At 43.2% G+C, this 12,301-nt stretch overlaps 1 protein-coding gene across 10 annotated transcripts in view; it reads right to left on the reverse strand.

Annotated features, from left to right (window-relative positions):
• Window positions 1-10,542, reverse strand: part of NLRP3 (NLR family pyrin domain containing 3) — a 61,348-nt gene extending 50,806 nt beyond the window's left edge. For 3 of the 10 annotated variants that reach the window (XM_029941481.1, XM_029941479.1, XM_029941474.1), the window contains exons 1-5: window positions 10,467-10,509; window positions 8,725-8,786; window positions 7,928-8,256; window positions 2,717-2,815; window positions 259-2,020 (exon numbers count right to left, since the gene is read on the reverse strand). In XM_029941481.1, coding sequence (XP_029797341.1) covers window positions 259-2,020; window positions 2,717-2,815; window positions 7,928-8,210 — 2,144 coding nt within the window. In that variant the 5' untranslated portion in view covers window positions 8,211-8,256; window positions 8,725-8,786; window positions 10,467-10,509. The other 7 variants (XR_003909590.1, XM_029941482.1, XM_029941478.1 and 4 more) reach the window with 6 other exon arrangements.
• Between the last annotated feature and the right edge of the window lie 1,759 nt (window positions 10,543-12,301).

A 12,301-nucleotide genomic window follows, 5' to 3' on the forward strand; every position in this document is an offset into this window, starting at 1 on the left:
AAAAGACAGGATACTAAGCAGGATCCATGTGGTCAGTACTGTCAGTCCAGAGCCCGATGTGCAGCTTGATCTCATGAACTGTGCAATCATGACCTGAGCGAAAATCAAGAGTCTGAGCCACCCAGGTGCCTCTGTTGCAACCATATTTTAAAGACAGTTGAGAAGCGGGAAGAGAGAACAAGTGCCCAGAGAAAGGTGGCTAGAAAATGGAAGGCAGCACTACCATTCTACCACCTGCCTAAAGCCAGATTGACTTACCGATGAGTATAGGCAGCATGAGGATCGAGGAGGACACAGTGGTCCACCTCACAGTGTTGCAATGCCTCCTCTTCCTCTTCCTCCTCCTCCTTTGGAGAGTTATGAAGCAACCTAAGGGAAAGTGATTCTACACCTCGACAGTTCTCAATACAAAAAGAAGAAACTACATGGTCCATTCTGGTAGAGAGACCGATATCAATTTGGGGAAAATGGCCCATGGCCTTTTGCACAAAGTCCTCCTCTTGCATCTCATATAAACAGTAGAACAACTCCAGCTGGCTGGGCTGAAGCTGCAGATTTTTGGCCTTGGCTTTCTTTTCAATCCATTTTAGCAGCTCCAGCCTGATTTGCTGAGAGATCTTGCAACTCAGTTTTTTCTCCAAATAGGAGGCTCTCTCCTGGTTTACAAGGCCAAAGAGGAAACGGACAACAAAAATCAGATACCCCTTTTCAAATTTGCCATAGTTTTCAAGAAGGACTGTCACATCTCGGCTGGGAAGCTTGGAACTACTCCATGACAAGCTCTTCATCTCTCCCTGTTCTTCCTCTTCCAGCAAGTAGTACATGGCAGCAAAGAACTCCTGGAAGGTCATGTGTATGAAGCTGTAGAATTTCTCACAGTCCACTTCCTTTTGGAATAGGTTGATCCTCAAGAAAGCAGACACATCTGCCTTCTGAAGGCCATGATTCCTAAGGTCACACTCTTCAAACAGGATTTTCTGGTTCCAGATTCCATCTGCAGCCAAGGAACAGAGACCCCGGAGGTTGGTAGAGACATCGTGATTCTGGCTCCCTCCGCGGGATTGCAACAAACTGGAGAGGAAGAAGGTGTACACTGCGGTGGTGGTCTTGAATGTCTGGGCAAGACTCTTGCCGCTGTCCATCTGCTGCTTCAACCCAGTGCACACAATCCAGCAGACCAAGGGGATAAAGCACATGGTGAAGAGGATCTCATTCTCCTGAATCAGCCTGAAGGCCTCCCTGGCTTGCTGCTCATCTGAGAAATACTTAAAAAAATATTCCTTTCTTTTGGCTTCTGAAAAACCCAGGATCTCCACATGACGGGGACGGTCCAGCAAATGCTGCAGTTTCTCTAGAGCCACAGGTCTCGTGGTGATAAGTAAAGATGCCTCAGGAAGCAGCTTCTTTCTGATGAGGCTGCTCAAGAGAATGTCTCCCCGCTCTACCTTCTGCCAGTTTGTACAGAGCGCTTCTGTGTGCTCATCAAAGGCGCCCTGAAGTTCATCAAAGCCATCCATGAGGAAGAGAATCCGGGAAGGTTTGCTCACAATCTTCCATATGGGTGGGTTTGGATCTGGGCAGCAGCTGACGATCAAGTCCCGCAGGCTCCTCCGTGTCCCGAGGCTCACTTCACGACAGTGGATATAGAACAAATAGTCAAACCTGTCCTGGTAAATTTTCTCTGATGCCCAGTCCAACATGATCTTCCTTGCCAGAATTGTTTTCCCAATGCCCGCTGCTCCCTGGAATACCACCGTGTGAACGGGCTCCAAGTGTTGGTCATCAGGCTCGAACAGTAGTTCCACATTCAGAGAACTCAAGGGGCTGTCCAGCATCTTGGCTGAAGTCCTGCCGATGGCCAAGAGCTCATGTTCCCTCTCTTGCTGGTTCTTGTGTTCCTTGACAAGACGCAGCCTGGTGTAGCGTTTGTTGAGGTTCACACTCTCACCCAGACGGGCATTCCTGTCTTTGATACACTGGAATCTGCTCCTCACGTGTTTTTTGTACTTTTTACAGTAATCTGAGGCAAAAACAGAAAGGTAGACTTTGGAAGAAGCCCAGGCACACAAAAGCTCTCGACAAGGGTCTCTGGTCCATAGGGAGTGATGACCAGAGTTAAGAAATAGGAAGTGCAGGGTCTCTTCACTGCGCAGGTACAGACAGTCCCAGAAAATCTAGGATATCAAACTCTTCTGATACACAGCAGAGCAGAAGAACAGCAAAATGCCATAGGCACTGTCACCTACCAGAAACCCTTTTTTTTACAATGTTTATTTATTTATTTTTGAGAGAGAGTGCAAAGGAGGGGCAGAGAGAGAGGGAGAGAGAGAAACCCAAGCAGGCTCTTCACAGTCAGCTCAGAGCCTGCTGTGAGGCTGGAACTCATGAACTGTGAGATCATGACCTAAGCCAAAATCAAGAGAAATATGCTTTACCAACTGAGCCACCTAGGCACTCCCAGAAAAATCCTTTTTCTTCCATCTATTCCTTTAGGTAGTTGGTATTCCATACATTTTAAAACCTAAAACACTCAATCACCTTCCCTTGGTTCTGGTCTGCAAGGAGCATGTGAACATTGATTTGTTTCTTCAGTTCTAGATTTCCTGGAATGGGCCTTTGTGCCCCCAAGGAACAGGAACATACAGGGTGACCAAGCTTCCCAGCCTCCAAAACAGAATTTCCAAACCCAATGGGAGGCACTACTCCCATTGCTTACCCTTCTTTTTTTTACAAATAGAGATTCTGGATAGGTACTCCAATAAACCCATCCACTCTTCTTCAAGGCTTTCTTCCCGGTATACCACATGTGCATTATCTGAAAACAAAAGGAAAAAGAAATACGAATTTAAAAGTCAGAACTCCTGACTAAGGTGACATAATTCAGACTCAGTACCCAACAGCTGGCGCAGCTCAAAGTCCCCTGTCCCGGATCTCTCCCAAACAAAAACAGAGCTCAGAGTTGCAGATGACAGATGTGCAGTTGGACATCCACTTTATGGCATTCATGTACTCCTAAATGTCTATATAACCCCAAGATGGCTATGGACAAGCAGGATTAATCTTCCCTGCCCCCAAATGTCTGATATTAGTCATACCCACATTCTTAGTCTCCTAGAGTCAGAATTACCAATCTGGTTTGTCTAACTCAGTGGTTCAAAATCCCAGCTGACTTGAGATTCACTTAGGAAGCTTTAAAAATACTGATTTTGAGGTGCATCTGGCAGGCTCAGCTGATTGTCAGACTCTCCATTTTGACCCAGGTCATGATCTCATGGTTCATGAGTTCCAGTCTCATGTCAGGCTCTGCACTGTCTCATAGAGATGGCTTGGGATTCTCTCTCCCCCACTCTCTCTTCCCTGCCCCTGATTGCTCCCTCAATCTCAAAATAAATAAAAACATTTAAAAATAACTGATTCTAGGACTCCACTCCCCTGATTATTTTTCAGTCCATCTGAGCTGGAGTCCAGCACCATTACATATTATTTTTTTCTAATATAATTTATTGTCAAGGTAGCTAACATACATTGTATACAGTGTGCTCTTGGTTTCAGGGTTATATTGCCGTGATTCATTACTTAAATACAACACCCAGTACTCATTCCAACAAATGCCCTCCTCAGTGCCCACCACCATTCTCCTTTCTCCCCCACCCACCTCCATCAACCCTCAGTTTGTTCTCTGTATTTAAGATGCTATTACAGGTTTGCCCCTTCTCTGTTTGAAACTGTTTTTCCCCTTCTCTTCCTGCATGGTCTTCTGTTAAGTTTCTCAAGATCCACAGATGAGTGAAAACATATGATATCTGTCTTTCCCTGACTGACACATTTCAATTAGCATATTATCCTCCAGTTCCATCCATATTGTTGCAAATGGCAGGATTTCATTCTTTCTTATTGCCAAGTAGTATTCCATTATATATATAAACTACATATTCTTTATGCATTCATCAGTTGATGGACATTTGGGCATTTTCCATGATTTGGCTATTGTTGAAAGCACCAATATAAACATTGAACTACAAGTGCCCTATGAGTCTGCACTCCTCCATCCTTTGGATAAGTTCCTAGTAGTGCTATTGCTGGGTAGTTGGGTAGTTCTATTTATAATTTTTTGAGGAACCTCCACACTGTTTTCCAGAGCAGCTGCACCAGTTTGCATTCCCACCCACAATGCAAGAGGTTCCCATTTCCTGACATTCTCACCAGCATCTATAGTTTTCTGAGTTGTTCATTGTAGCTACTCTGACAGGTGTAGGGTGATATCTCAGTGTGGTTTTGCTTTGTGTTTCCCTGATGATGAGTGATGTTGAGCATCTTTTCATGTGTCTGTAGGCCATCTGGATGTCCTCTTTGGAGAAGTGTCTGTTCATGTCTTCTGCCCATTTCTTCACTGGATTATTTGTTTTTCTTGTGTTGAGTTTGGTATGTTCTTTATAGATATTGCATACTAACCCTTTATCCAATATGTCATTTGCAAATATGTTTTCCCATTCCATCGGTTGCCTCTTAGTTTTGTTGGTTTTTTCTTTGCAGTGCAGAAGCTTTTTATCTTGACGAAGTCCCAATAGTTCATTTTTGCTTTTACTTTCCTTGCCTTTGGAAATGTGTTGAGCAAGAAATTGCTGCAGCTGAGGCCAAAGAAGTTGTCTGCTCTCTCCTCTAGGGTTTTGATGATTTCCGGTCTCACATTTAGGTCTTTTATCCATTTTGAGTTTCTTTTTGTGTATGGTATAAGAAAGTGACTCAGTTTCAATCTTCTGCATGTAGCACCATTATATTCTGAGAGCTCCAACATGCATCTACAGTTCAGAATCATAGATCTACATAGTCACTAAATTACACATCCCCAAAGAGGCATTTCACCAGAGAAATTAAAGTTCAATAGAACAAATGCTAATAACCAAGGGACATATTTGGGAGATAATTTTAGGTAAGCAGGAACCCAAGAACAGTATAAAAGATTCCTGATAAAGGGGAATCTGGGTGGCTCAGTTGGTTAAGTGTCCAACTTCGACTCAGGTCATAATCTCATGATTGGTAGGTTCAAGCCCCATGTTTGACTCCATGCTGACAGCTCAGAGCCTGGCCTACTTTGAATTCTGCATCCCCTCCCCCACTCACATTCTGTCTCTCTCCCTCCTTCAAAAATAAACAAATATTTTTAAAGAAAGATTCCTGGGGTGCTTGGTTGGCTCAGTTAATTAACCATCTGACTTCAGCTTAGGTCATGATCTCACCATTCATGAATTCAACGCCTGTGTCAGGCTTTGTACTGACAGCTCAGAGCCTGGAGCCTGATTCAGATTTTTTGTCTCCCTCTCTCTCTCTGTCCCTCCCATGCTTTCGCTCACTCTCTGTCTCTCTCACTCACTCTCTCTCTCTCTCTCTCTCTCTCTCAAAAATAAATAAATGTTAAAATTTTTGAAAAAAAAGATTCCTGATAGGGGTCTACTTATTCTGAATGCAAATGCTATTGGTAACCCAATCACAAAACAAAATCTAAATATTAACTCAACAAAACTATGACTGTCTTATTCTAAAGCCTAACCCTACAATCTGCTCCCCTCATCAACAACAACAACTAACAAACAAAAACAAACTTCTAACCCTAGTTATAATTCTTTCATCTCAGACCCCAGTTATAGAACCCAACATAGCATAGTGGTTAAGAGCCAGGCTCCAGCCCAAGGCACACCTGGCACTGAATCCAGGTCATGATTCTGACTAAAACAGAATCTCAGGCAACCAGAATCTCTTTCAGGCTCACTTCCTAAGTTGTTGACCAATCTCCAGAATGATCTATTTGGAAAATGGAGACTCTATACCCATTAAACAACAATTCCCCATTCCTCACTGCCTGTAGCTCCTGGCAACCACTTTCTGTATCTATAGTTTAACTACTCTAGTAGCTCTTATAAGTGGAATCATACTGTATTTGTCTTTGTGTGACTGGTGTATCTTATTTTGTAACAAAACTGAAAGTCCATTTGAGAGTGCCAACCTCATGGTGCCTGCCTGGCTCAGTTGGTAGAGCCTGCAACTCCTGATCTAAGGGTTGTGAGTTCAAGACCCAGGTTGGGTGTAGAGCCTACAAATATATATTTTTTAATGCCAGCCTCGTGGAGTTCTTAAAAGAAATGACCAAAATCCATAAAAACTGCTTAAGTGAACTACTTCTGTAACTATGATTATTATGCTTTAATTTGGTTAATTAGCAGATAAGTACTGACACAACTTTAATTATGTTATGTGCAATTTTTTATAACATCCACTGCTATGCACCTGCCCCTTGTGCCCCTATTATCATGTTTCTCTCTCTCATTATACCCATCTTGCTGCCCCACTCACCATGTTTCTCCTAATCTGCTGATTCATTTTTATTCCTCCTTTCTACTAGCTCAACATCATCATCCTGTGATCTTCTAGATTCCTTTGAGCCCCTCCTTGAGTCCTCTTGCTCAGAACACCAAGCCAGAAAGAAAGACTCCACTCCCAACATGTCTACAGTTCCTAGGGACCAGATGAGCCCTGACTCTAATTTTTAAAGGAGCTAGAAAGAAACCAAACTGATTTCCTCCAATGTCTCATGGCACTATCATGAGAAGCATAAAAAGGATAAAGCAAAGATAATAAATGGAATTATAAAAAAAAAACAAACATTAACTTTATTGCATCAATAGAGTGAAAAGGCAATCCATGGAATGGGAGAAAATATTTGCAAATCATTTATCTGATAAATGGTAATATCCAGGATATAAAAAGAGTCTTCACAAGTCAACAACAACAACAACAATAATAACAAAGACAAATAATTCCATTAAAATATGGGGAAATGGAGTCTAATAGACATTTCTCCAAAGATAAACAAATGGCTAACAAGCACATAAAAAGTCATTCAATATCAGTAGTAAATCAGGAAATGCAAATCAAAACCACAATCAGATATTATCTCACAGCCGTTAGAATTACTGGCAAAACAAAAATAAAATAAAGTGTTGAGAATGAAGAAAAATTAGAACCCTTGTACACTGCTGATGTGAGTGCAGCCACTGTGGAAAACATTATGGGAGTCCCTCCCATAATTGAACCTAGAATTATTATATGATCCAATAATCCCACTTCTGAACATATACCCAAAAGAACTGAAAGCAGGGTATCAAGGAGGCTTGTGCCCTCATGCTCCTAGCAGCATTATTCACAAGAATCAAAAGCTATAAATAATCTGAATGTCCACTGATGGATGAATAGATGAACCAACTGTGGGATAGACAGACAAGGGAATATTATTCCACTTTGAAAAGGAATGAAACCATAGGGAGGGGAAGGGGGAAGAGAGCTGGGGAGAGTGAAGGACACAAACCATGAGAGACTACTGAATACTGAAAACAAACCGTGGACTGAAGGGAGAGAGAGAGGGGGGAAGAGGGTGATGGTCATGGAGGGGAGCACTTGTGGGGAGAAGCATTGGGTGTTATATGGAAACCAATTTGACAATAAACTATTATAAATTAAAAAAAAATAAAAGAAACTGGATTGAGTCTTTAACAGCAAAAAAAAAAAAAAAGAATGAAATCACCTTATGTGTGACAACTTGGATGAAGCTTGAGGATTTCATCCTAAATAAAATAAGCCACACAAACAAATACTTAACAAATACGTCATGATTCAATTTATAAGAGGAACCAAGAGTGGTCAAATTCATAGAGACAGAAAGTGGTGGTTCAAGGGGCTCAGGGGAAGGAGATGAAGAATTATTGTTTAATGGGTACAGAGTTTTGTAAGATTGAAAAAAGTTCTGGAGATTGATTGCACAACATGAATGTGCTTAACATTACTGAATCATATGTCGAGAAATGGTAAGAGGGTAAATATTATGTTATGTGTATTTTATCACAATTTTTAAAAATGTTGTCTTCCTTCCACTCACCCCACTCTGGCTCATCCCTCTTAGCTTTCTCATAAAGGTCTCTCCTGTTGATTGCAGCAAAAATCCACACCGCCATGGCCCATGCCTTCTGCTCACCATTGAAGTCAATCATCAGAGTAGCCAGATCCATGTGGTCTGCCTTCTCTGTCTGACTCCGAGGGAGTGGGCTGAACCCCTTCTGAGATGGGTAGTCTTCTAAGTGCATCTTGAATTTCTTAAAGTCTGCATCCTCCAGGTCCTCCAGGTACCGGGCCAGCTTGCAGCGGACACTTGCCATGTTCATCCGTGGCTTTGGTCAGGGTCCTTGGGTGTAGGTCCACACGGGGAAGCTGAAACAGTGGAAACAGCAGATGGGTAAGGAGAGTCGTTTTTAAAGTCTGTCCTCTTTGGAGAGAATTAAACTATGAAAAATGCAGAATGCAAAGCAAAAAAAAAAAAAAAAAAAAAAATATATATATATATATATATATATATATATATATATATATGCCTCCCAACTGTGAGTTGTCATGTTTAATTTTGAAAAATGATCCAAGGGCACCTGTGTGATTCAGTCAGTTGAGTGTCCAACTTCTGATTTCAGCTCAGGTCGTGATCTAGGGGTCAGGGGATTGAGCCCCACATTGGGCTCCACACAGGCTGGAGCCTGCTTAGGATTCTCTCTGCCCCTCCTCTGCTCACTCATATTCTCTCTCTCTCTCAAAATAAGTACATAAACATTTGACCAAAAAAAAAAAAAAAAGAAAGAAAGATAGATAGATAGAAAGAAAGAAAAGAAGAGTGAATCAAATACCTACCAGAATGTTCTCTTGTTGGCCTGACTCAGGAGTGTGTCCTGAGCCATGGAAGAAAAGTATCCCTGTGGACAGAAAAGTAATTAAACACACAAAAGCAATTACATTAACAGTTATATATGCCCAAACCAAGCGTTTCATGATGTCACTTCCACGTATCACCAAGAGATTTGCGTCTCACCGATTACTGGGCTATGGCCTAAAATAAACTCTACATTATTCTTCAACTTCAGTCTCCTCATCTAGAAAATGACAGAGTGGAAAAGATGGCTTTTAAGTTCCTTCCAATAGAAAGGCTCTGGTTCCCCATTTCTGCTTTGACCCAGGAAATGAGTAACTATGATAGTAAGAGAGCAGCACATGGCTGGATAGAGAAAGGACACAGAAGCAGGCAGCGAAGGGGAAGGCCTTTGAGTGCACTTCTATTGACCCACTGATGGACAGGAGCAAATGAAATGAAACTTGAGTACATGGGGAGAAACAAACACATAACATCTCTTTAAGGTCTCCTTGCAAAATTCACGATTATAGTTAGAACTGACATTTGTTCAGTCTCTCGTGAGCTAGGCCCTGCACTAATGCTTTTTCTTATCTAACTCTCACAAAGCCACATGATGTGCATATATTTCTATGCCCGTTTTGTGGAAGAGGAACTCAGTCTTAAGAGAAACTAAGGGACTTGCCCAGGGTTTCACAGGAAAAAAAAAAAAAAAATTGGTTCAAAGCCAGGATTTCGATGAGGGTCACTGATTTCCTACCTCACATTCCTAAAACTGCATTGTTCACAGGGCGGAAAGGTGTGTGACTACGTTTTCCATCACTTAACTAGGTTTGTCAGTCAGAAACAAACAAAAAAGATCAAAGACTGTAAAATAGATGGTTAAATGCAAGAAACACTCTCCCAGCATTTACCACACACAGCCGTTTATTACAGAGCTCACTGAGTTCAGTTTCCCTGTGTAGAGCCAGGGTTCCACAAAGAGCAAGGTAAGCTGCCACCCTTGATCTCTTCCACCTGCCCCAGATTTTAGAAAGACAAATGTGCTGGCTGTGTTTGGGATTGATCTCTTCACGTTACTAATTTTGGAAAAGCGCAGCATCAGCCTAAAGGCATAAATGATGCTGACGGGAGGGAGAGGGCCCATGGAGCTGTGGAACACTTCAAATTAGAATTTGGAATGACCACAGCCTAGGGTGCAAGACACCTGACACACGCTCACCTCCCTCTGTATCTCCTGGCTCCACGCACCCAGCAGGCCCATTCCTTATGCACCTGAAGGGCGGCGGGCCTCCTCCAGATTGACCCATCCCTAGTCCCCCTCCATAAGTCTTCTCATCCACACCCAGACTCTACCCGTCCTGTGCCCCCCTTCCCTAATGCCGGTACACTCTACCCCGACCTTTATCTCCTGTATCCCTGGTGTCTAGGATGTTCACTTCCTCATACACATCCTTTCCGTCCGGTCTCTAGGGGGCTTCCTGGTAAATCCCCCAGAGTTGTGGGTCTCAGCTGTGTCTGCTGCCCCTGTCCTCCCCCCTGCCCCTACACACACCCTTGCACAATCACATAAAGCCCAATAATGAGAAACATCAGAGTACATTCCAGAATCCTTGTTGAAGGACAGACTCGAAAGCTGGCTTAAGAAATCCCTAGTGCATTAACCAAGACAAATCTAGCCTTCGACACCCCCTCCTCATTGTCCCCAGACCCTTCCATGCACACAGTGTCACAGAGTTGGACTCACCCAGATGCAGCCTCAGAAACAGCCCAAGAGGAAACTTGATGAATTTATAGTGGTCACAGTCCAGCAGGGGCAGGAAGGATGTGGCCTCAGCACGGAGTGAACAAGCTTGCATCACAGGCGAAGTCAGAGACTAACGGTTACTCATACTGCTGGATTTTCCAAACGGAACGAGTGGGGTTCTTATCGCTGGTCGCTGCCAGAGATGTCTGCACCCTTCTGAGTCCCCCACTGGCGGGGGAGAGTCGGGGGAAACTCAGCTGGTGCTCAGCGGATGCTCCCTCGCCTCTCACAAGTGCTGTGTGAATGCTGTGAGGACAGACAGGAAGGGAGACAGGAGGGCCCACCAGAGCCGGCACGCGGAGAGCCAGGCCCATCGCGCTGTCGATCCCCGCGCTCTCAGGCCACCACACGGAGGCGGTCGGCAGGCAGAAGGGGGTCTGCGCATCACCTGCTACTCTTTCAACCGCTTTCTTGAAGTAAGAATACCCTGTGTGGCCCAGTCAGCTGAACATCCGACTTCAGCTCAGGTCCTGATCTCATGGTTCACGCGTTCCAGCCCAGCGTCGGGCTGGAGGCTGTCAGCACAGAGCCCACTGAGGATCCTCTGTCCCCCTCTCTCTGTCCCTCCTTTACTCATTCTCTCTCTCTCTCTCTCCCTCAAAAATAAACGTTAAAAAAAACTGAAACAAATGATGCACTGTGTGTTAACTAGAATTTGAATACAATTTAAAAAGAAAAAAGAACACATCTGTTAGACCGTCACCATCAAGTCCACATGTTCATCACCTCCCAAACGTCCCTCCCTCCCCTTTATTATTGTTCTTGTTGCCACTGCTGTTGCTGTTATTTTATTGTTAATGTTTTGTGTCTACGGGAAGAAGGCTTCATATAAGACCTACTCTCTAGGGGCACCTGGGTGGTTCAGTGGGCTGAGCCTCTGACCGGCTCAGGTCATGATCTCGCAGTTTGTGAGTTCGAGCGCGTGTTGGGCTCTGCTGACAGCTCAGAGCCTGGAGCCTGCTTCAGATTCTGTCACTTTCCTGCTTGTGCTCTGTCACTTTCTCTCTCTCAAAAATAAACATTACAAATTTTAAATAAAAAGATCTACTCTTTAAATAAATATTTAAGTAAATAATAATTCATAAATAAATATTTAATAAATGCTTTAATAAACACAATACAGGATGATTAGTTGTAGGAACTGCTCTGTACAGCAGATCTCCAGGACTTAGTCATCTTGCATAACAGAAATTTTGTCCCCTTGACTGATACCTCTCCACTTTCCCTCTCTCCAGCCCCTGGCTACCGCCATTCCGCTCTCTGTTTCTATGATTTTGACTATTTTAGCTTCCATGTATGAGTAATATCATACCATGTATGAGTATTTATGTTCTCTGTCTGACTTATGTCACCTTGTATAATGTCTTGAAATCCATCCATGTTGTTGCAAATGACAGGATTTCCCTTTTTTTAATGTTTATTTATTTACTTTGAGAGAGGAAGAGAGAGAGAGCGAGAAAGAGAATCCCAAGCAGTCTTCTCAATGTCAGCACAGAGCCAGATGCAGGGCTCAGTCTGACAAACCATGAGATCATGACCTGAGCTGAAATCAGAGTCAGAGGCTTAATCAACTGAGCCACCAAGCTGCCCCCAGGATTTCCTTTTTTCCTTCTGGCTGAATAATATCCATCATGTGAGATAGATAGATAGATGATCGATAGATAACAGATGATGATATGTAATAGGTAATAGACAGGTAACAGATGGTGATGGATAAATAGAAGATAGACAATTGATAGATCAAGCGCGAGAGCGATCTCTATCCATTCTTCCAC

Source organism: Suricata suricatta, chromosome 6 (genome assembly GCF_006229205.1).
Source record: "Suricata suricatta isolate VVHF042 chromosome 6, meerkat_22Aug2017_6uvM2_HiC, whole genome shotgun sequence".
Lineage (NCBI taxonomy): Eukaryota > Metazoa > Chordata > Mammalia > Carnivora > Herpestidae > Suricata > Suricata suricatta.